At 39.1% G+C, this 24105-nt stretch overlaps 3 protein-coding genes across 3 annotated transcripts; 2 read left to right on the forward strand and 1 right to left on the reverse strand.

Annotated features, from left to right (window-relative positions):
* Window positions 1-5015: 5015 nt before the first annotated feature.
* defbl2 (defensin, beta-like 2) lies at window positions 5016-6004 on the reverse strand. Its single transcript, XM_035912670.2, has 3 exons — window positions 5853-6004; window positions 5469-5580; window positions 5016-5362 (listed from the first exon to the last, which is right to left on the reverse strand). The coding sequence occupies exons 1-3, from the start codon at window positions 5908-5910 to the stop codon at window positions 5341-5343; spliced, it is 192 nt and encodes a 63-aa protein (XP_035768563.1). The 5' UTR covers window positions 5911-6004; the 3' UTR covers window positions 5016-5340.
* A 925-nt stretch (window positions 6005-6929) lies between these two features.
* spag7 (sperm associated antigen 7) lies at window positions 6930-10252 on the forward strand. Its single transcript, XM_006802249.3, has 7 exons — window positions 6930-7067; window positions 8032-8099; window positions 8207-8295; window positions 8412-8496; window positions 8582-8671; window positions 9001-9157; window positions 9245-10252. The coding sequence occupies exons 1-7, from the start codon at window positions 6983-6985 to the stop codon at window positions 9358-9360; spliced, it is 690 nt and encodes a 229-aa protein (XP_006802312.1). The 5' UTR covers window positions 6930-6982; the 3' UTR covers window positions 9361-10252.
* A 1599-nt stretch (window positions 10253-11851) lies between these two features.
* chrdl2 (chordin-like 2) lies at window positions 11852-18639 on the forward strand. The gene is made up of 11 exons (XM_006802250.2): window positions 11852-12028; window positions 12452-12564; window positions 12657-12750; window positions 12860-13005; window positions 13671-13764; window positions 13946-14007; window positions 14498-14660; window positions 14778-14966; window positions 15071-15244; window positions 17487-17579; window positions 17700-18639. The coding sequence occupies exons 1-11, from the start codon at window positions 11962-11964 to the stop codon at window positions 17831-17833; spliced, it is 1329 nt and encodes a 442-aa protein (XP_006802313.2). The 5' UTR covers window positions 11852-11961; the 3' UTR covers window positions 17834-18639.
* Window positions 18640-24105: the final 5466 nt, after the last annotated feature.

Raw genomic sequence — 24105 nt, forward strand, 5'->3', positions numbered from 1 at the left:
AAGAAGAGTGAAACTCAAACCCAGGAGCTACTAATCAGATGCACTTGATTAATTGATCATCAGGAAGTGTGAGCACCTCTATAATAACACACGTTATTGGTTTGCTGGCCTTGACCTTTAAGGTGTGTGTGTGTGTGTGTGTTAACACACCGCTGTTGTTTGCTGTGAAAATCCCAGCAAATTCAGCCTAAGGTCAGACTGTAAATACTCAGAGAAAACTGCAAAAAATCCAAGAGCTACATCTAGGACTCTACAGGCCTCAGTTAACATGTTAAACTAGGAATAGAATAACTTCATTATTCACATTCATTGAAAATTGCCTTTGGTCCACCAAGCCATAAACAAATCAATCAAATCACTTCACGTCAGCACACATTCATACATACCCACACACAAAACTTTGATACAACAAGAATAAAAACACCTTTGACCACTTTTTTTGTTAGCTAGAGGAATTCTTGCTGTTGTCCCGAGGGCATTAATTCAAAGTCAGAATCAAGAGGGTGTTCAGGGTCAGCAACAATAGACCAGGCTTTCATCAAAACAGCCTGATGATACAGCTTATCCAATTAAATTTGTTGTCGACCAGTAAGTTTTAGAGATGGACCGATCCGATATTACATATCGGTATCGGTCCGATACTGGCCTAAATTACTGGATTGGATATCGGAGAGAAATAAAAAATGTAATCCGATCCATTAAATACCACGAAAGCACCTCATAAAACTTGTGACATGGCGTAACTCGGCTCATAACCTTAGCACGTCGGAGCAGTATGCATCAGGTGATAGAGTGGCTGTGGCGTGCGAGACCTGTCGGTGGTCTGGTTGAGCATTTGGAGCCTTGCTACCAACCCCGCATTTTATCTCTGACAAAGTTATGGTAAAATGGTAAATGGCCTGTATTTGTATAGCGCTTTACTAGTCCCTAAGGACCCCAAAGCGCTTTACACATCCAGTCATCCACACATTCACACACTGGTGATGGCAGCTACATTGTAGCCACAGCCACCCTGGGGCGCACTGACAGAGGCGAGGCTGCCGGACACTAGCGCCACCGGGCCCTCTGACCACCACCACAAAGTTATCCCAGAGAGAAGTAAAGCAAGTGTGTAAGTTCATCTCTGAATGTTTGTAAAGCATTCCCGCGTTAAGCTTAACAACCAATATATGGAGCGACTGCCTCTTCTCTCTCCATCCCTCTCCTGCTGCTACTTCATTCATGAAACTGATTAATGATCAGCTGATTGGCTTTTCTGTCGCGAGTCCGTCTCTCTTGTTTGTTTATCGCCCACTTTGCACCAGAAAGAGGAAACCAGCGGATAAACAACAGCAGCACGTTTAAGCTTGATAAGGTGTTGTTAGAATTTATTTAATATTACTTTCTACACCAGGATCTATTTCCACGTAGCTGACGACTGGTAACTGTGCAGGGGCGGATCTAGCAAAGTTTAGCCAGGGGGCCGATAGGGCATGAACAGGGAAAAGGACTGCACAAAGACATACTTTTCTTTCTTATTCTCATTTAAAATGTCTAGCTTGTATTAAATAATTATCTGAATCTTACACCCAAAGTTTTAATTTGATGTAAAATGAATAGAAGTCCATTACTGTATATAGTAACTATTAAGTCTAATATACACCCTATAAGCTATACTACTTTTTCCTTTGGGAAGGCACCATCTGTGCAGTCTGCAATTCTGTTGAAGAAAGATGTTGAATCTATTTAATAGTTCTTGAAAAATAATTGATTTCTGTGCATTTTTTTTCACACTGCATCAAATTAAGGTTGATTATGTCGATTAAGCATCATGAGGTGGAGCATGAGAAGTGGTTCCCTATTTTTTTTGTTGCTGGGAGTTGGAACCCTATTAGTTAGGATGCTTAATATTTACGCTAAGTACTCTTTAAAATACCAGAATTGGGAGGATGGAGTAGGTTTAAGTTTATTAGACTGATCAGTATTGCTGAATTATAAAATATTTTGGGTGCAGTGTATTTTTTGCATACAGGTATAACAGAATAGCTTTAGTGTTGTTGTTTTAAAACTTGAGTATGAACTTATACAAAATGCAGCAAGATATTAAAAAAACAGTTTTATTGATTAAAAACACACTATATCGGATTCATATCGGTATCGGCAGATATCCAAATTTATGATATTAGTATCGGACATAAAAAAGTGGTATTGTGCCATCTCTAGTAAATTTTCCAGCAGTTTGTTCTTAATTGCCACAGTCAGGCTGAAATATTGATTTTAAGGATGCTTTCAATCAAACTGACATAAACTCTTTCTAAAACTTTGTGGCCAACTCCAAAGTCTCTTAACATCCTATAAAGAAACTGTGATTCTTTGATTATTTTCTTGCAAACTGAGTCAACATTAATCACAGAGTTAAACTTGTCATCAATATATGTTCCCAAATACTTCAAGCTATTAATGACTTCTGCAGACTGACCAGAAAGTTAAAGACCTGTTACGGTGCCTGTGTAATAAGACCAGCTCTTTTGTTTTGTTGTTATTAATAAACAAATGACGTGATTTACACCATTCTTCCAACATATGTACCTGAAAGAAATAGTTAAAGAGATCAACAATTAGCAATATCATCAGGATATTAAAGTTTATGGCAATTAGAAAAAGACTGAACAAGTATGGCTTGTGTGGAAGGGTTGCTGGGGGAAAGCATTTTCCCTCCAGAAAAACATGAGATCAGAGGCTTAGGTTTGCAAAATTGCATCTCAACCAACCACAAGATAAAACCAAAGTGCAGATGTTTAGCCATAACGCACCAGGCAATGCTTGGCAAAAAAACACAAACATAGGATATCAGAAGCCTCATAGCAATTATCAAGCACGGTGGTGGATGGGTGAGGATGTGGGCTTGTTTTGCAAGGACTATGCATCCAAGCATAGCAGCAAAACTACAACAGAACGGCTGCAAAAAGTCCAGATCTCGACCCAACTGAAATGAGAGCTTTGCATTAACAAATACCAACAAACCTCAATGAACTGAAGCTATGCTCTAAAGAGGAGTGGCTCAAAAATTCTTTCACAATGATGTCAGCGTCTGATAAAGTCAGCAGAAAACAAGTTATTACTTCAGCTTATTGCTGCTAAAGGTGCTTCTACAAGCTACTGAATTATGTGATGTAATTAGTCTTTCATAGGACTCCATTGAGTCCTGTGATCTCATTCTTCATTTTTTTGAATTTTTTTTTTTGAATTTGAAATGTTTATTTCAGTCAACAACAACAACAGATTATAATTTTACATAAAAGTACTCAAACAGTAACCGAAAAAGGAATAGGCTGAAGCCTTGTGGCTTATACTTATCCTATCCCTTACCCCCATAGAAATAATCAAATCCTTAACCAAGAAAATAAATAGCATTGATAAATAAGTTGTATAACAGTTTGAAAAGAAATCAATGATAAATCAAGAAATTAAGAAATTAAATCAACACAAACCTTTTTTAACAAACCAAATTTCTATAACCTTGTATAATACTAATTTTTAAAATCTTCCTGAAGAATGACAAAGAAAAACACATCTTCAGTTCATCATTAAGTCCATTCCATAATTTCACTCCCAAAACTGACTGAGATTGCTAAATCTTTTTAGCAATGCTGCAATTTAGTTTACGCACTCTCTGATCAGCATTCCCGCACTGACTACTCTTTGAGTAATTCTGTGAGTTTCTTCTTAACTGCATATTGGTTAAACTTCATTTCACTTTAATCATTAATGAAACAGCACCTGCATGCTTAAATAAAACAAACCAAGACTGGCACCAATAATCATACCATGTTCAAAGTCACTCAGGTTCTCTTGACCATGTCTGCATACCTAGATGCAGTTAGTTGCTTCCATGTGATTGGCTAATTAACAAGCAGTTGAACAAGCCTATCCAACAAAGTTGCCAGTGAGTGTATATTCATGTTGTTAAAAATAAATGTATTTCAACTTCAAAGACACTGCAGGAATTTGAATTGTTAAAATCAGATTTCAGCTCTCTGACTTCTTCACTACATTGCTCATTCCTCCCATTATCACGTGATTAATGAGTGTCAGTTTTTTGTTTTGTTTTGTTTTTAAAAAAAACAAGTGTCAGGTTTTTAAAAGTACCTCAATACTCCCTGCAGTCCATTGTGAAACCCAACTTTCTGTTTTAAGCTGTTGTTGTCAGCTTTATGAAGACAGACGGACGTATAAACAGGTCTGGCTGGGGGGTGGGTTCCCTTTTGTAGTTTGATCACGCTGTGCTGTCTGAATAGTTCACCCCAGATGACAATGCAGGGCACAATACAGTGGCTCATGTTTACAAATATCATCCATTCCTTTAACACCTACAACCCCAAAGCAGTTATTGACCACCTTCGGATCGTGGCTCATTTGACTCGACATCATGACCATATGGATAAGTTAATGTTTGAATCAGCTGGTTGCTAAATATCAGTGTTGCAAAATATATGATGGCAGCCTTTTTGCTGTGGATTAGTGGTGAGTGGTTAAACATAACAGTTTAACGTTTTCGTAAAATGAAATCGATAATGAAAACCACAGAGCCAATCAGCAAGAACATCTGACCTTACGATCAGAGAGAGGCAGATAACATGACAATGAATTTGCTTTGCAGTCGTGACTGGTGGATCCTGACATTGTCTGTCTGTTCTAGACAATGTTGTCCAGACAGACAGAATGGTGAGATAACATAAACACAGACAAGAGACATAACACTTCATTCACAAAAGCTCTATTCCATCCATCACAGCTATTTGGGTCAGTCACTTGACCATTATTGTCTCCTGTCAGTACAGGGCCGGGGTGACAGCATGCCAGACTCATCCCAGACTGCTTTCTATGCTTTTATTTCCCCAAGGTCAAGCCAAGTTGGCGTAATTGGTGGAATATGGAAATTAATTGTATATTTTAAACAGTTTTCAGATGTAAATTATTTTTAGACTGACTGGGAGCATCCCAACTTAATGGCATCAACAAACCAAACCAGCACATTTATTTTAATGCATTTATTGTCAACACTGCAGACCAGAGAGGTAAAGGTGACAGCTCAAACTGTTCTGTTGTAAAGAGTGCGAGGTACATGGCAGATACACACCTAAGAGCTGCAAATGAGCTTTGTCTAGCTACAGAAAGTCCACTTCAAAAGCACTCATTGTCAGATCCCACAGGATGCTGGGAGGCCAAGAGGGGTCGAATGACAGTAAAGTTGTCATAGTTTCATCCAGGAGCGTTACTATGACCACAGCTGCCTGTACTGAATATATCAGAACTGATGATGTGATAACTTTCAGGCAGCATTAGGCAAGTGGAGCGCTGCTAGTATCTCATAGCACAGCACCTGGAAAAATAGAAGAGTAAAACTTCAGTTAAACTTGCAATTAGAGATAATTTCTTATGGGTTTGTACCTTTAGCAAAAGCACTATAACAATCGTTCCACGCCTACCTGTATCTTCGGGGGCAGCCGTGATGACCAACAATGTATTCTTGAGCATAGCAGAACCGTCTGCAGAGTCCTCTATACCCACAAGTCCAGTACTGCGTTTCTGGATCAGTTCCTGTAGATAATTATTTAAAAATGACATTCCAGCATCCCTGATGAATGTTGGCTTACTGGCATTTCCATAAGCTATGGTACCAACGAATTCTTCAGATATTTACAGCACCTAAAATGTATCTGACATTGTATCGTTTTATGATGTCTTACTTCTCCTCAGTTCAAACACAAACAGGCCCAGTACACTTACGGTGTAGTTTGAGCATATGCGACACTTTGATTTGCTTCATTTCAGTCTCTTACTGTGACAAAGCGGATGCATTTAATCCTTACCCTCCCCAGCTGCGAGCATCAGGAGAAGCACGAGGAGAACCAAGCCCAGTCCCTTCATGTTTGGGTACCAATGAGCTTTCAGACACTGCCGCTGACGCGCTGGTGCTGCATTTATACAGCAGTTGAAGCACGGGGGAGGAGTCCGGCGTGTTCTGTCCAAATCACAATAGCAGAGCATCACTGAGTGATGAGAGTCTGAGGGCTGAAGGTCAGGACTGTCGGTTCACTCAGCATAATCAACAGCTGCAGCCTCTTGAGAATTTGAAGTTTCTTTTTGTTTGTTTCTTATTCAAAAGAACCATCCTGTAACTGTCTGTCAATATGCAAAACACAAACTAGTTCTTATAGGATATGCCCCTATGGCAGGGCAGAGCAGTTAATTTAGACGAGAGTGGACTCTTTCAAAAGAAAATGTAGCATTTAAAGGTAAAGGACTATCTAATATATTTGTATTACAGAAGGTAAGCAGAACAGTTCTGTCTGTCCTGCTGCACGTTCAAGCCTCTGTGCACGTACTGCTCTCCCCACCTCTGAATATGGCAGTAGTTCATGTGTTACTGCTGATGCTGGGAAACTCCAAACTGCACAAAACATGCTGGTCCAGTGACGCAGGGAATGATTGTTAACAAAACAATAACAGAGACATATATATATATATATAATTGGACAGCTCATGCAAAGTTATTTGCTGGCATGTTTGGCCCTCCCAAACAACACAAACAAAACAAATATTTATATACACATATAAACCTAGAAACTGGGCCAACCAAATGAGAAATGGGCTTCGGCTACAATTTTTCAAATTGAAAATAAAATGTAAAAAAAAGCATGAGCATGAGAAGCCCAGCAGCATTACGATTGTCTGCAACATGATGAAGCACAGAGCAATTTATGTATTTCAACGCTCTTACTGTTTTTGGTCTGATAAATGTAATTGCGATTTAGAGAAACAGAAGTCTAAATCGATTTCACTACAGTTGTGCAGTACAACCTTCTGGTAGAAGGTGGCGCTGTGTAATTGAAATGCGGAATTTTTGCCCCGGCGAAGACAACTCAGTTCATCCGCGCCTGCGCAGCCTGTACAGCTGCAGCTAAAAACAGCCTTTACAGGTCTGCGCTATCATTTCAAGATGGCGGACCTCCTCGGTTCAATCCTAAACTCGATGGAAAAACCTCCTACAGTCGGCGACCAGGAAAGCCGACGAAAGGCACGAGGTACATATTGTATCGCCTAAACAGCGAATAGCGTCAAGCTAGTCTGAATCCGTTTAAATGAACGTGACGCGGGATTTAAACGTATGTGAAAATTGAAAGAAGAGGCGAACCAGGCATTTCTTGAGCTGCCATTGGTCAGTTCAGCTTTCAGTAAACCGCGGCTGACCTGGTTGAAGAGTTAGCACCGCCTCAACACAACATGCTGCAGACTGTCGCAGACAAGTCTGAGCTACGGGCAGCTGCTGAAACGCAAACCTGCCAAGAACAGTCCGTCTTTGCCATCTGATTAAGTTACCTCTGAGCTTTCACAATGCTCGGCTTTCAAATGCAGTTTCCTGAAAACCCAAGTTATTCGAATTCACGGTCATTAACCGGTCATTAACCCTTTCTGTCTCCCAACATCTTATCAAAATCTTAAGGTCTGGGAATGTGCTTCCTACCCTGGTTCCCTTTAATTGATAAATACTATGTGGGCTGCTTACAGTTACAGTCAGCAGCTATGACAAAAGCACATGTACTAAGAACTGCAGTAACTCTTAAGTTTCATATGGCTCCAGTAAAAATGGGATATTTGTTTGTGTAGATGCACTCTTAATGCTTTCAAGAGTCTGGCTCAAACCACTGGCAACACTGTGTGGAGTGTTGGTACAAATAAACAACAAAGAAATGTCTTTTCAGTTGTAGTGAGGACATGGGAACAACCAAATGTCTTTAATTAACTATAGAGAGTGTGCATCTGTATAAAACATCACAGACATGCAACAGATAATAGGATCTGAGTCACTGATGCCTGGTGATTTTGGGATTACAGGAAGCCTGTTGTTTTACTATCCTTCATTAAGGAAAACGACCAGTTTTTGCAGTAGGACTAGATGTTCTGTGTTTAACAGCGGGGCACTCTGAAAGTTTTCAGTACTAAAATGCCTGAGTAAACACATTAAAAATCAGTTGTTGTTCTTTGAAGAGCAAGCAGCAAGGCTCAAGAAGATGGAAGAAGAGGAGAAAAGAAAGAAAGCAGAGTTCAGGAAAAAGGTGAGACCTTCAAGTGTCTTATCTAAGACAAAATGAATTTGTGATGCAGAGCTTTTCTGACCGCCCTTCATTAATCCTGCTATTTATCACATGCATCTGTTATTCAGATGGAGAAAGAGGTGTCGGATTTCATCCAAGACAGTTCACAACAGAAAAGAAAATACAATCCCATGGGGAAGATTGAAAGGAGTATATTGTACATACTATTTTTCTTTCATTACTAAAAAGTAAAATAAGCATTTATCTGCCTTGAAACACATTTCTCCCCCACTTGTCGATACTATTAAGATTTCATCTCTTCCTGTCTCTCAGACATGATGTTGCAGAGGTGGCTGGTTTGACGTCTTTTTCTTTTGGGGAGGATGAAGAGAGCCGTTACGTCATGCTTTTCAAGAAGGTACGAGTGCTTTGAAATCCAGTGTTGGATCTGAAAACAATCTTTTTAGTTTTACATGACTGATGGGAAAATGTTGTTGTGGCAGGAGTTTGCTCCATCAGATGAGGAGCTGGAAGCCTATCGCAAGGGAGAAGAGTGGGACCCCAAACTGGCAGAACAGCGGCGCAGACTAAAAGTAAGACTGGTGCTCCTCTGTTTTTAATATGTGTGTGTATATATTCTTCTTGTCTAATGTTATAATTCCTAAATTTAAATATTTAGAAACTAAACAAATGTACCTTCTAAGAAGCTTCCAAAAAACACTACCATACATATGCAAAGTTTGGAACAGTGATAATGGTAGTTGCTACTTATGCTACTTCTGTGTTAAAGTGGAGGCACTTTATGGCTCTGAGGTAAAGAAATTAAGTTGAGTAAAAAAAAATTAACTTCTTCATTTCACTTTGGTGCTTGATGATGATGATGATGAATTTCTTACCATGTTGCTCTTTCTTGTCACTTCAGGAACAGGCTGCACTGGAAGAAGCAGCATCCAGTCAGACAGAAAAGTCACAAATATGCCCCAACTCTAACTACAGAGACAAGTACAGTCACCTGATTGGCACTTCAGCTGCAAAAGATGCTGCACATACACTTGAGGCCAACAGGGCTTATGGCTGTGGTGAGTGTAGAGGCCGGCTTACAGAAATGAAACACTTTGCTTTGTGTCATTCTCTTTGGTCATTGTGTTGGTTGCTTTCTGTCCCAGTGCCGGTGGCCAACAAGAGGGACACTCGCTCCATAGAAGAAGCCATGAATGCAATCAGAGCAAAGAAACGGCAGAAGCGCGAGGACGACACGGGGGCGCACGGCAGCAGTTCTTGAGTCTCCGGCACGTTTGCCGTCTGTCTGTCTGCTGTTTGCGTGTGCGTGTGTGAGCACGTAAGTGCGTTTATGTGTGTCTCATTCATCCTATAATGCAATATCCTGTACTTCAGATGTACAAACGTTTAATTTATGTATCAACAAGCAAGTGTTTTCTCATGCTTTGTGACCAAGACTGTGCTAAAATTATAAAAACTTGCTCAGTGGAGGATCTTCAGGTGTGTTGGTGTCTGAGAGCTGGGTTGTTAAACACATTTAACATTTGCCTCACACTCAGATGTGAACTGTATAGTATAAACATGTTGTCTGAGTGTTCAGATGCATAAAACCATAACGGCAGAATATTTTTAGCAGATTTAACCACGGCTGCGCAGGATGAACTTTAAAAATCCAGCTTTTAGGTAGTTAGAATTGAACTCTGCATTGACAGTGTCCAAAATGTCCAGTACAGTTTTTTTTAAAGCCGTAATCTCATATTTTAACAAGGTTTTGGTTTGTTTTGTTGAATTTTTCTTTTCAGTCTAAACGTATGTCACATTGTAAAGATGGAAGCAAACCATTTTTGTCTGTCACATGAGGAAACCCTCTTTTAGAAATCTTTCTGTAAACCTGCACTGACTGTATTCTTTAACTCCAGTGTAAATGTTTTATTAAAAAGCCATGTGATTGCTTACAAAAGGCATCATAATAGGAGTTGGAGTACCAGACTTCTTCTTAGGATGTTGTGCTCTCAGTTTTGTTTTCTGGTTTGTTTGTTTGTTTTTTTTTTTAATTTCATGTCTTTTCTTTGTTACAAACAAGAATTCATGCAGGAGTTCCCGGCATCTTAGTGTCTCTTTTAACATGGTTGTATCGTTTTATCCCCACATGTATTAATAAATGGAGAAAAGTATTAGTTCTTTGTATGTTTGCTCCCGTCTCTATTCTCTCAGCAGGGCGAATAGCTCTCACTCCAATACAGCTGCATGCATAAACATCTTATAATCAAATCAGCAACTGTGATCATCACTGTCCGGTCATAATGGCAGTTACAGTGTATCTACTTGTACTAAATTCCTTTTTTACATTTTCTCTATTGATGTCTTGTTTTATATCACACACGCTGTTTTGGCTTGAGGTCATGGGCTGCTGCTCTGACATCCTCCGGTAATGTCTTTCTCTGCAGTTTGTCTTGTAATCGGAAGGTTGCCGGTTCGAGCCCCGGCTCTGACAGTCTCGGTCGTTGTGTCCTTGGGCAAGACACTTCACCCGTTGCCTACTGGTGGTGGTCAGAGGACCCGGTGTCGCCAGTGTCCGGCAGCCTCGCCTCTGTCAGTGCGCCCCAGGGCGGCTGTGGCTACAATGTAGCTGCCATTACCAGTGTGTGAATGGGTAGATGACTGAATGTGTAAAGCGCTTTGGGGTCCTTAGGGACTAGTAAAGCGCTATACAAATACAGGCCATTTTTTACAGTTGTGAATTTATTGTTTCCTTGATCATTGCAGCCACGAACTAGAATACTCCTTCCACGGTTGGTATGAGGTTTTGGCGTTTACTATGTCTTCTGTTGCAAACCTGACATGTAAAGCGATGCTTTGATTTACTGTTTTTCTTTCATATGACTAAATGTTAAAACAAAAAAGGGTTGTGCAGATTTTTTGCTGTTACCAGTGGGTTCTTCTGATAAATCTTTCAGAAGTATGTAGATTTTGCCAGGAAATATAGTTTTTGTATGTAAACCTAATGGCCACTCCACTTGTTTAGCCTTTTGATAATATAAACATCTAATTAGCCAATCACATGACAGCTGCCCAGTGATTTTAAAAACGTGGACAAGATGGACCTGTCGCATTAGAATGAGTAGGAAAGGTAATTTAAGTGACTTTGAACTGTTGATCTGCTTGGAAGTTTTGCCAAACCATCTCTGAGGATTACACAGAATGGTCTGGAAGAAGTAAATATCCAGTGAACAGCAGTAGCTTTAAGACGTGACTCCCAAGCAGCTTTTGGAAAGATCATTTGCACAGAGGGTCACTTTTACTGATTCGTTTAATAAAAAAAAAAATACAAACATCTTTGTTTTATCACTTTAAGAATAATCAAAGCATAAATCCTGGTTCATAACCTCTTTGCTACAACTCCAGTACACGGTTAAAGATTAAAACAGTTGAATCCACATTTTAAACGGCGCCTCTCAAACAGCTAAAGAAACGCTTTTAGGGAATTCCTATTAACGCAGATACAAATACATGAGTGCAAGGTTAAATTATTTAAGTGCTTTTATTGCCGTAATTTTTGTACTTTCTTCTTTCTAAAGAGAGGAACTGACACTTTTTCTTGACACAGTGACATTCTTCCACTTCTGTAACGCGGTCACTGTTTAAGCTGTTTCACTTGTGATACGTCCACTCTAATGCCATCCCTGTTTGTCTCCTGAAGAAGGCGCCATAGATTATCCAACACAAAAAAAAAAATGTAGGATTTTTTTTTTTAAATTCCTGTTTCACACTGTCCTGCAGTTTCTGTCCCGCTGAAACACATATTTATTGCGCATTGAAGAGTCAGTCGGGCACATGTAAAAAAAAAAAAAAAAAAAAAAAAAAAAAAGAAGCAAGAAAAGAAATGAAGTCCATGTTTTTGTTCATTTTCATCATTTGGTTTGCAGCTGCAGAGCTAAAACCCCGGAAAGGTAAGAGCAGACTGTTGATGCTTATTCTTTCCTGATCAAACGTGTTGCTTTAAATGTTAAGGAGGGGGAGAAAAGCATGAAAATGCGACTCAAATGAGAAAAGTTTGCTCAGATTTCGCGACTCATATATTAGGATTAACGTGTTTGCTGCACAGTTTTCTTTCTCTTTTGCTGTCACAGAAGTCAGCAGAAGTTAAATCATGACTTCTGTTTCTCTAAATAGTCTTAGGGAACAGTCCGCTCTTTGGCATCTGATACGTTTTCCACGTTCTAACCCAGTTTACACAACTCAAAGGTGACAGTTGCTTTGGAAAATGTTTTATGCAATACTGAAGTAGTGTGAATGTCTTTATTTTCTGCCGATCCGTTTATCTGCGCCATATGCGTTTCTCAGCAGCTCATCTTTTTTTCTTTAACTCTCAGGGTCCGGTGTGGTGTGTACTTTCAAAGACAAGACATATATCCCAGGAGACAGCTGGCATCCTTATCTAGAGCCTTTTGGGTACATGTTCTGCATACGCTGTGTCTGCACAGAGGTAAAGTTAATACATTAAAGGGATATTACACCAAAAGAAGCCAAAGTTGCTTAAATAGCAACCTATAAATTCTGGGATTTGCTCTCTTTTAGACAGGCCATGTGAAATGTAACACAATCAAGTGCCCTGTCCTGCCATGTGAAAACCCTGTAGCTGGGCCTCAGCAATGCTGTCCGAGATGCACAGGTAGACTGACTCGTCACACACTGTCAGCTTGAGCTTTTGAGAGAAACTACTTCTGTTGTGATTTTTAAAGCATCCCGTCCTGCTTGGTGTGTTCTCCCCCCTCTCCCAGACGAGCCGAGGATTCCTGCAGGGCTGAGGGCTTCGGTGAAATCCTGCAGGTATAATGGGAGCATTTATCAGCCCGGGGAGACATTCACCAAACACAACCTCTTCCCATCCAAGCAAAGCAATCAGTGTGTTATGTGCACATGCTCTGTGAGTTCAGTCTAATTTGATACTTTCATTTCTTAGTTTCTGAATAAAGAGTTTTCATTTTTCAGAGAGAGTTTCCATGTGATTGTAAAAAGGATGTAAAATGCAAAAGAAATAAGAGAATATTCAGAATCTTTGCAATGTAATTCATGCTGAAGTGTTAGATATGTAAAGAAAAATCATTATATACATGTGTGGGGTGTTTGTTTTTAAGTATAGTGCTATTGCATGTATGAGAAGAAGTAGCTGCCAGTGTTATGCAGTTGTAAGTGAAATGCATTGCTGTCTTGCTTTGGCTGTGACATGCACATAATACAAAGTATACTTTACAATATAGAGCAGCATGACAAGCTAATCTCATAAGCTTTTAAGTGCTTTTTGCTTAAAATGTTGTACAAAAACAGAACAAACAGCAATTATTTAACCAGTGAATAACTTATAAGTACAGGTTTAAAAAAAAGAAGCTTTTGTCACATTTCTTTGCCGTGCTGTATCTGAACAAAGAGCAATTTGTTTTTTTGGTAGCGATATGATGTGCTGTTAAAATACATGTTGCTATCACAGCATGATTATTATTATAATATTATCTAATTCATTCCACTTTTTACAATAGATAGTTCTCGAATGTCATGTTTTTTTCTTAATATTGGATTTTTTTCTCATCACAGGATGGAAACATCTTCTGTGCTCTGAAAACCTGCCAACCTATCACCTGTTCCTCCCCCGCGTCTGTTCCAGATACCTGCTGTTTGCTGTGTAAAGGTAGTCAATCTTCTCTAAGCTGACAGAATGCCTTTATTCAGTTTCCAAGATGGAATTCACGAAGCAGTGAGGAGCACTATTTTAGGATTTTCACATATAGGTTAGGGGCTGAGCAATGTAGCTGGTTAATAAGAGTGGGTTTTTTTTATATTGATCTACATTTCCCTTTTTTTTCTCTTAGATCATGGCATCAGTGGGTCCTCATCAACTGAGGATGGAAACCATCAGCTAAACAGAGGAGTTGTATGTATTTTGCTGATTGCTTTCATGGGAAATTTGTCTGCATTTGAAAATTATATTTAAATTTAGTTTAAGACTGCTTGAAATCTAACAGGATCTGGTAATCTGTCCTCGACCGTGTCACCGCGATCACGACAAAAGTCGGAACAAGCAGGCTGATTTTTTTCCCCTTATGCAGTTATCCGCCCAATATTGGCATCATATTGTTCAGATTCTTTGTGAATCACCCATTTGCTGTGATTGTTAGTGACAAAGGCACAATCTGTGGTTCATTTGGCCCAATCACTGCACAGCACTGAGCTGCGCTGTCATCCTATTTAAAGGGAAAAAAATGAGCTAAAAGCAGTGACTCAGATGTCTTTAGCAATGTTATTAACTTTAATGATTTGGGGCATCTTCTGATGTTCCTTCAGCTTTCACTTTGGGGGCAAAGCAAGTAAATCCAGTAGCTAAATACATGAAGGATAACTGCATTGTCTTCTGTTTTACATAGAGGCATTCGGTTGATCAGTGCTCTGGAGAACAGAGCAGGGTGCGGTCCAACCGCGCCACTGCACCCAGGACCTCTCCTAGAGGCCAGAGTCTCAGTAAGCTCAACCTTAAAGGGGCTTCAGAGACCACCGTGAAGATTTTGTTGCAGAGGAAACACCAAAGAGGTGAGACTTTGTCAAATCAGAAATTTGTAGGCATTTTATTTTATGTACATGCTTCTCACAACTTTACAATCGTTTCCATATGTAGCGCAACACTCAGATGTTTTCCATTTCTCTCAGCGTGTTTATACAATGGCAAGACATACTCTCATGGAGACATGTGGCACCCAGTTTTGGGTAAAGTCCTGGAATGCATCCTGTGCACTTGTACTGACGGGATCTCGGACTGCAAACGCATCACATGTCCTACCCAGTACCCTTGCCAACATCCTATGAAATCAGCGGGAAAGTGCTGCAAGACTTGTCCAGGTAGTCAAACAATACTTGTAATATAATGAGCTGTTTATACAGATCTGATGTTGATGGACTGTAAACATCATCCATTCAACCGCTCTCCTAATTGTTTTCCCTAGAGACTAAAGCTGAAAGTAACCAGACCCAGTGCTATCTCGGACATAAAAATAACCTCTTGGTGTATAAAGTTGAATCAGCTCTGAATGTTGACTCACCCAACGCAGTCAGGATCATTGCTGTTGAAAGACAAAGTACTGCTGAAGTTGAAGTACAAGTATGGAACACTATAGAAGGTACTGCACCCGCTCCTCTGAGCTATATTATAGGAAAAGTTAACATCTTTTTCAAACGTGCTCATTTTTTCTTGCCGAGTATTAGATGAGAAAATTGTGAGCATGTACAGGTTTCCTGACTGTTCAGTATCATCACTCACTTAGCATATAGAGTGGCTTTCATTCATTTTAGAGGTGCTGGTCAGCAGATTCTCTTACCTGAGCCAAGCTATTTTCCTCATATTTCCAGTCTTTATGAGAGTGTAACTTAACTCCCTCCAATAGACTAAATAAAAGTAGATAAAAGATAAAACTAGATAAAAGATGCACCACTGCTCCAGCTCTGAGACCTGAACCCCCTGCAGAAGTTCCTTAAATCTAAATTATTAATAACAATGTAGTATGTGGTAATTTCTCTGATTTGTACCAAAAACACATGAACATCTATGAGAAAAAGAGGGTCTACCTTGTGGTTCATGCTACCACGTGAGGATGGAGTGCCTTCAGCTTTGGTTTAAAAACAAGACAGCAATAGAAGAAATCTTGAACTTGAGGCTTTAAATTGGTAGTTCACAAACCCTAAAGTAGCATTATGGTGGTTACATCCATCGTTGATATACAGCTTAGTTGTAGCTTTATATTAAAAATATAGTGTGTGTAACGACTGTTGTTCTTCTCACCTAACACTTGACAACAAAGCAAAAAAGAATAGAAAGCCAATTAGAACAAAGTGGGAATGCTGTGTAAAATGCAAACAAAAACATCATGCTGTGATTTGCAAATCTCATAAACCCATATTTTATTCACAATAGATCACAGAAAACATATAAAAGTTAAAACTGAGAAAATGTACAGTTTTAAGATCAAAATATATTCTTGATGGTCGCAATATGCCTCAAAAAAAGTTGGGACAGGGTAATGTTTGCCAGTGTGTACCACCTCTCTTCTTTTAACAACAGCCAATAAATGTGTGGACTTTTAAGAGAGGAATCTTGTCCCATTATTGTCCAATATAAAATTATTGCTAAAGCGGCTTAGCATTGTTTTGCCGAGATGCAAGCCTGATGGTGCCTTTCAAGCTGCCAAACTCATAGGCACTAATGCACCTCTATACCTCTATACTTCAGAGATGCAGGCTTTTGAACTTTTGGACAACAAACCGAACTCCTCCTGTGTAGTTCTAAGGATGCGGCATCCATGTTTTCTAAGACAAATTTCTGATTTTGATTCATCTGACCTCAGGACAGTTGTCCACTTTGCCTCGAGAGTTTTAGCCCAGAGAAGACAGTGATGTGTCTCGATCATGTTCACATGTGGTTTCCTCTTTGCATGACAGAGCTTTGACTTGCATTTGTTGATAGCACAGTGAACCGAGCTCACGCAGTGATTAATGCAATACCGAAGATCATAGGCTTCCAGTACTGATTTTTGGCCTTTTCCTTTGAGCACGGAAATTTCTCCACATTCTCAGAATCTTTTGGTGATATTATGGACTAAGATGATGAAATCTTTTAATTTTATACCAAGAAAAATGATTCTGAATTTGCTCCACAATTTGCAGTTTTTGCAGATTAGTGACTACCTTCAGTTCAATTAGTTGTATTTATGTAGCACCAAGGTAAAAATGCTGCAATATTAGAAAGACACTGCTACACGTCCCCCTATGGGCAAGTGCTTGGAGACAGTGGCAAGGAAAAACTCCCACTGAGCAGGAAACAGGAAGGGACATCCATCTCTTGTGATTGGTTGGAAGTGAGGGGAGGGATAGAGAGAGAAACGGAGTTTCATAACTATTAATGATTAAATACAGAGTGTTGTATAAACACACAGGGAATGAAAAGAAATGACTACGTCTTAGAAACTCTGCCTTGGCTAGATGCTCTTTTTACCCAGGCATGTTACTAACCTGTTGCCAATGAATCTAATTAGCCAAGGCAAAACGTTCCTCCAGCTGTTTCCTTTTAGTACAACTTACTTTTCCCACCTATTGTTGCTCCTGTTCCAAGTTTTTTGAGGCGTGTTGCTACCATCAAATTTAAAAATAAGCTTATTTTTGTAAAATAGTCACATGTTTAAACATTTAATGTTTTTTTTTTAAATCTTTCTATGAAAAATACATCATATAATTCCGTTTTTATTTATTTTTGTTCCCCTCAACTCTTCTGAAATTGGGGTTATAGTTTCCAAAATGTGAAAAGCAAGACAAACATACACCACGGCTGCACCTCTGTGTGATTCTCCTCTGAGTCCTTTATTCTTACAGGCGTTTTACAATTAATGGAAATTGGCGACATTCAAAGGAAAGACATTTTGGATCATCCAGAGAACTGCACGTTGCTCACAACACTCGATGAAGGTTTGTTTTTGGAGTGACTGATTTATATGGCAGATTTTGAAATCATTATTTTAGACTTATCTTACTGTGACTTTGTGTGTGTATGTATCAGGTTTACATCAGTTCTTATTTATTTTTCAGAGACATGGAGAAAATTTAAAGAGGAAGGAGAAAATCTGAGTAAAGCTCCTCAGACCACGATTTGTGAAGATGGCATTCAGGAGATTGTGACTTTCCTAAATCCTAAGCAAACCGAAGGCCTGTGTTCACCCTAATTGTCGCTCTATGTATCGTTATTCAGAATAACTACTTGGATGTGCAAGTCAAATATATTATCTATACTGTTTTTAATCCATCATTGACCATCATGTTTAATCATCACATATTTTAGTTTTAAACTGTTAGGTTGCACAGCACAGTCTGTAGCAGTGTGCTCGACAGCTGACTTGCTTATGATGTGTACTTGTAATAATTCCAAAACTATCATGAATTTAGCTAGGTGCTATAATTATAAACAAAATGTGAACATGTGAATAAGAAATGTAGATTTCTTAGCAGCTTCATTCAGTTGTAATTTTGGGACGAAGGCTTCAAAGACTGTTTTGGCATTCACTCAGTGGGATCAGTATTTGTGGAAGAAGGAAAAAGCTTTGCTTAAGTACATGAAAGGAACTTGTATTTTAATATAAGTTGGGATAGAAGCCACATTTTGTTTGTTTGTGTGGTCATCAAAGTATTTATTGTAAATACAGCAAGTTTTTGTCGCCTTATTTAAAGGGTATTGTTTCCTATATGATTTCTGTGTATATACATGTGACTGCTTGAATGTTTTTTTTTTTTTTTCTTGAAGTAGTTTCAGGCATTACATGGGAGTAAATGCACAGCTTTTTACAATTGTGCCTTTTCTGTTGTTAGCTAAAGACCTATTGTAGCTTCTTTTTGTATCCAGCTGCACAGTTTGTTGTAATATCCTGATATTTTACTGCTCCACATACCTTTTGTGTATTTTACAATGGCTGATGTAGTTGAATGTACTCTGTACCACCCCTCATGGGTATAAATACCATAAAGTTTTCTCTGATTTGTGTCCTGCTGTTATGTAAGAAATGATGCATTTCAGTCACAGTAGGAATCAGGATTTCTACTTGAGGCAGGTTGTCTAGCTGTTTTTGAGAATGATTTGCTGATTCATCAGTGGTCTGCACGCCAGCTACAGCAGTGCAGTCCTAAGACCTTCATCGCCTGGAGGCTTCCAATAAATCGAGCTCCGGAAGGCCGGATAAACTGTGTTCCAGCTGGAAATTAAATGTTATCAGAGGCGTGGAAATCTAAAGCAGAAGCTCAAACTAAACCTTGAAACTCATATTTTCTGATCAGCCACAACATTCAAACTACTCATATAGTTTGTATATTTGTGCCACCAAATACAACTCAGACACATTAAGACATAAACTCTGAAAAACCACTGAAGGTTGTTGATGTTGAAGATGAAGATGTTAGTGCCCTGAAAACATGTTTGTTTTCTTCCATAGTCTTAGTTTTTTTTTTTATTGCATATTTATCATACTTTACACATATCTCTGAGCATTAAAAAATGTAATAGTAGACAAAGATCATTCAGGTAAATACAAAATTGAGTTCTTAAAAAAAGAAGAGAAAAAAAGCGATGCAAACCTGCCTGGCCCTGTAAAAAACAAAAATGGCCCTCTTGTTAATTAACCGTGATTAACCACATTTTTGTGGAAACCAGAGTTCAGTTTAACTAGCCACACACACGCCTGATTAATGCCAGACCGGCTGAATCAAGAAATCACTTACAGAGAACCTATCTGACAAAGTAAGGTAGGCTAAAAGAGCTAAAAAAACAAACAAACAAAAAACACATTATGCCACAAAAGAAAGAAACAGCTGAGAAACAAAGTTACTGACATCTGTCAGTCTGGAAAGGGCTACATGGTCATTTCTAAGGCTTTGGGACTAAAATAAACCACAGTGAGAGCCAACCTTCTGATTAGTAGATGACCTGCTCTGCCTCCTGAGCTACAGCCACCATAACGATCACAGCTTTTTATGTATGGGTGTAGGAACAGCTCTTTTCCAGATACTTTGGACCAATCCCACAACAAACTGACAGTTTTTATAATTGGATTTGTGAATTTGTCATCATTATATTGTGTCCTTACCAAAAACATCCCTTGCTTATGAAGGTCGCAATAATTTCATAATATTGAACCTCTAATTCTGAAACATGCTTAAAAATAAAGGTTGGCTCCTTCATTTGGTCTGAGCACATACTGATGTCAATTTCTTAAAATCCCAGAGCAATGGTGGCTACTAAATGTATAAAATAGTGGTCAAAAGATTCTGACACTTTCACTGAAATATACATAAAATTTCCATTTATCTGAATTTAATATTTTTTGTTGACAATATCATCCTGTCATCTCATTTAAGTGATCCCAAATTAACTTTGAGTTACCCCCTGCTTTTTGCCCCTCAGCTGTAAAAGGCTGATGGGTATTGTTGTCACTCCACCAGGTCATCAGGAAGCTGGGTGGGCGGGCAGGCGGTGTGGCCGAATGATGAGGAGCCATGGAGTTCGAAATCGATACCAAAGGTGTATCTACCAAAACTCAAATTTGAGACTGAATCCTTTCTCCTAATAACAATTAATAATAACAACAACAATAAACCAAAATGACAACAATTAATTTGTTGCACTATATGTCCACTTAATAGTAAAATCCTCCACTACAGTAACTTAAAATTATTATACAAACGTATTTGCCAAAAATCATCTTGATGAGCCGCAAGACTGATGATATTCTGTGGATGGACAAGACAAAAGCAAATGTTTTTGGAAGCTTTGAGTCCCATTACATCTGAACTCATAAAAAGAACACCAACAGTCAAGCACGGTGGTGGTAGTGTGATGATCTAGGGCTGCTTTGCTGTTTTACAACCTTGAAGACTTGCTGTAATCGATGGAACCATGAATTCTGCTTTTTATCCATCAGATCAGACCCTGAAGCTTAAGCACAATCAGGCTATGAAGCCCGACAATGATCCAAAACACACCAGCGAGTCCACCTCTGAATGGCTAAAAACCACAAATAAAAGAAAAAACTCAAACAAATAAAGGTTTTGCAGTGGCCTGGTTAATGTCCAGATCATGATCAGATTGAAATGTTTTGGCATGACTTTAAAAAGGCCCTTCATGCTCAAAAACCCTCCAGTGTGCCTGAATTAAAACAAGTCTGCATTCTTCCACAGTGATGTGAAAGACTCATTGCCAGTTATTGTAAATGTTTGATTGCAGTTCTTTATTTTTTGCCAAAGCCAGTACAACCAGTTATTATGTTTAGGGGGCAATTATTTTCTACCCTTAAGAAATGAAATCATTAAAAACTGCAGCGTTAACTGTCTTGAACTGTCATCCCCTCCAAGTAAGTGATGCATATGCACCTTGTGTTTAATATCCTAGACAAACTAAGGGCTCATTGAATTTATCACTGTAATGTTTGTAAAGTTATAAACGGTGACACGTTATATACGTCATCATTCTGATGAATCAGCTTGGTGGATGTGCAATATCATGCTCTGTGCCTTCTTTAATAGGGCTTAATGATTTGAACAAGCATAACTGAAGTTACATCCAAACCAGCAAGAACAAAGGGATTATTATTCAGGGAAGAACTCTCTAATAAATAATTCTCATGAATAGAAATTAGTTTTTAGGGGTTTAATCAATGCCAGGACAGGAATATTCAAATAAAATTGTTAGACTTTTCACAGTGTGCCAAAATTCTGCAGGAGGTCGGTGATGCTTTGAAGCTTTAAGAGATTTTGCATTGTTGCACAGAACTGGGGGGAAAAGGGCCCTATTAGCAAGTCAGCATACTAATTGTTTTTGTAATCTTCTAAGATTCATAGTGAATAACTTAAAGGAATACGAGGAGAAATTCGAAATATTGTGTGGAATTAATCGCAGTAAATCTTACATATTAATCCCATAATACACAGATGTGGGCCAGAGGAAATTATGGCTTATTAAAACACAATAATAGGAATAAATAAATAAATGACTTATTAATACCATTTATGTCTATAGCACCTTTCTAATCCAAAGATACAAGGTGCTTCACAGAATTTCCAATGATCAGTGGAATTAAAACATAGAATGAGTCAAATAAGACTGAATCATAACCAACATGGACGTAGCCACTGTGAAGTCTTCTTTGGTTTGTTGAAGCCTGTTTGTTTTCTTTAGAATAAGAAGTTACCATATTGGACAAATGAGTGGAGTATGCTCTCCATGCTGGCGACCTGTCCTCTGTGCACCCTGCCTCTCGCCCCTTGGTAGCTGTAATAGGCTCCAGTCCCCCTGCAACCCTGAACTGGATAAGAGGAAGAGAATGGATGGATGGATGGATGGATGGCGCGGAGTGGTAGCTATGGGTTGACGCTCTCAGTCAAACTGCAGTCTTAAATTGTATGGGTGCAATGCACAGACACACACACACTTGCTCATTAGTGCTAAAAAACAGAAAAACAAAAAAATTAGAATTTTATTGACCGAGGATGAAAAGAAAAATCTTCTTGGACACCTACAGAGGATGATGTTGTGCTAGCACACCTGTCAGGCAAAGTGATCACCCCTAACTTCAAGCCTCACTAGTAGCCATATGGATGAATGGAGGATTAATCAGGTGTTTAACATTGATTAATTGTCTTTTTTCCAGAAAAAAAGAAAGAAAAAAGGTGGATTTTGAGACAGGGCCTTCCTGCTTTGAGGCAACAGCTAACCACCACAGTGCCATGCTGGTGTGCTGGTTACCACACTGGGTTTTTTCAATTGGTCTTTAGTTGACCATTTTAACATGGTAGCCTATGGAAGGAATCACTTTTGTTGCTGGAAATACTGATTTTTATTTATTTATTTTGGCACACCAACAACACAGTTGCTATTTATTTCTGGATCCACGCTTCAGTTCTTGGTTTAATGAAGAACAGATAGTCAAATAATTAGAATTTATGTCTGTTGTTATAATCTGATGAATGACTGCAAGTATCTGTTTTTATAATAACGGGCTAAAGGACATCAATGCAACAACAAAACCACCTTTTAGTGAGAACACTGTACACAGTGTAACCTGCTCGTGGAAATAATGAGCTACAAAGCAGATCTGTGGGAGCAGCAAAGGTTTATTTTGCTCAGCAGCACTGTGTGCAGTCTTTCTACAGGGCAGCTTGATCAACAGGTGTCAAATTATTACTGCCGGTTCCCATGCTTCAGTCAGAGTGCAATTGCTGATTTGGTAGACTGCGTGGGCGCTTCAGAATAATATTGCTTCCCTTCTCTGTGAACCCCCGACATGCTCTCTCTGTCCCCTCCCCTCAGACAATGACTCAATTGTGTTGCTTTCACACTTTGCGCCAGACAGCTCTGTCCATCTCTCACTAAAGGCATGAAACAATATTTTGAAAGCGACGCACTTCCCTTGTGTGCCTTCATTACTCTCACAAAAAAGCCTGTCATATTTCTGTGTTAGCTGTTAGACCTGACAGCTAACAACAGTCTGTCTCTAAGTTGCCCAATAAGGCTGTTCCAATGAAAAGTGTGAGAAAGGGGTGTTCTACTTTGATGCTGCCAGCTCAAATTAGCAGCATTAAACTCAAACGAACGTCTCCATGTGCCCTCCCTTCCTTTGAGTGAGTCAGTCGAGTTACAAGTTACTTTTTACCTCTAAAAGACGCGCTGCAGCCTAGTCAGTATCAGATGTTGTGATATGTTTTTATTTTTAATGGAAATCCTGTCAGTCCACTTTTTGTGGATGTTTGAATTCGTCTCGTGGGTTAATTCAGCTATGCATGCTTAGTCTTGGCTCTTGCAATTGTAACAGCTGGGGGCAGTCAGTAGGTATAAATCATGCAGTCGGTCAGCTCCCTGTGTATGTGTACTCCACCCTGCTGCCCATGCAGCCCCGATTCAGTGAGAAGGGAAGAAAATGTGAGATTCGGGGTCACGACTCGGCCCAGGATTGGAGCCACTTCTTGGCCAAAATTGTGATTATTAACAAATCTGATTCGCTGTTGCTTAAAAATGTGAGTTTCTTTGTGAGAACAGTTGGTGCACGTTGCAGAAAAGACTGCATGTTTGTGCAGAGTTATTATACGTGAGCTTTTTAAGCTTGCAGTGTTGACAAAAAAAAAAAGAGCAGCTTAGTAGAGGTGATTACATTTACAAAAAAATCAAATATAGCATCTTGTAAATGGCTGCAGGAACTAAATCCTCACAGATGCGTACGGTGTTTTTGAGGAACTGAAGCATTGCAAATCAATCAGGCAGTCTTTTGATTCAAAGGGAGCCAAATTGTGTTGAGTTAATTAAGTCTGATAGATGTGTTTGCTTTCATAGCTGATTAAGGTGCTCAGCAGAGTCCCTGAGTTTATGCTTCTTCAAAATACTTCCGAAATCTATCAAGGGCTCTGTTTTTTACACCCTTAACCCTCCCGTTAATTAAGTTGGCCTTGATCATTTTAGCCG

This window comes from Neolamprologus brichardi, chromosome 10, assembly GCF_056152115.1.
Source record: "Neolamprologus brichardi isolate AB-2024 chromosome 10, ASM5615211v1, whole genome shotgun sequence".
Classification (NCBI taxonomy): Eukaryota; Metazoa; Chordata; class Actinopteri; order Cichliformes; family Cichlidae; genus Neolamprologus; species Neolamprologus brichardi.

What these genes read in the sequence shown, in the direction of transcription:
- defbl2 (XM_035912670.2), bottom strand. Translation starts at nt 5,910, where the DNA reads ATGAAGGGACTGGGCTTGGTTCTCCTCGTGCTTCTCCTGATGCTCGCA. An exon ending in GATGCTCGCAGCTGGGGAGG is followed by an intron (nt 5,581 to 5,852) that starts GTAAGGATTAAA and finishes AATTATCTACAG; the next exon opens with GAACTGATCCAGAAACGCAG. An exon ending in GGCTGCCCCCGAAGATACAG is followed by an intron (nt 5,363 to 5,468) that starts GTAGGCGTGGAA and finishes CTATTTTTCCAG; the next exon opens with GTGCTGTGCTATGAGATACT.
- spag7 (XM_006802249.3), top strand. Translation starts at nt 6,983, where the DNA reads ATGGCGGACCTCCTCGGTTCAATCCTAAACTCGATGGAAAAACCTCCT. An exon ending in AAGCCGACGAAAGGCACGAG is followed by an intron (nt 7,068 to 8,031) that starts GTACATATTGTA and finishes TGTTCTTTGAAG; the next exon opens with AGCAAGCAGCAAGGCTCAAG. An exon ending in AAGCAGAGTTCAGGAAAAAG is followed by an intron (nt 8,100 to 8,206) that starts GTGAGACCTTCA and finishes TCTGTTATTCAG; the next exon opens with ATGGAGAAAGAGGTGTCGGA.
- chrdl2 (XM_006802250.2), top strand. Translation starts at nt 11,962, where the DNA reads ATGAAGTCCATGTTTTTGTTCATTTTCATCATTTGGTTTGCAGCTGCA. An exon ending in AGAGCTAAAACCCCGGAAAG is followed by an intron (nt 12,029 to 12,451) that starts GTAAGAGCAGAC and finishes TTTAACTCTCAG; the next exon opens with GGTCCGGTGTGGTGTGTACT. An exon ending in AGTATGGAACACTATAGAAG is followed by an intron (nt 15,245 to 17,486) that starts GTACTGCACCCG and finishes TTATTCTTACAG; the next exon opens with GCGTTTTACAATTAATGGAA.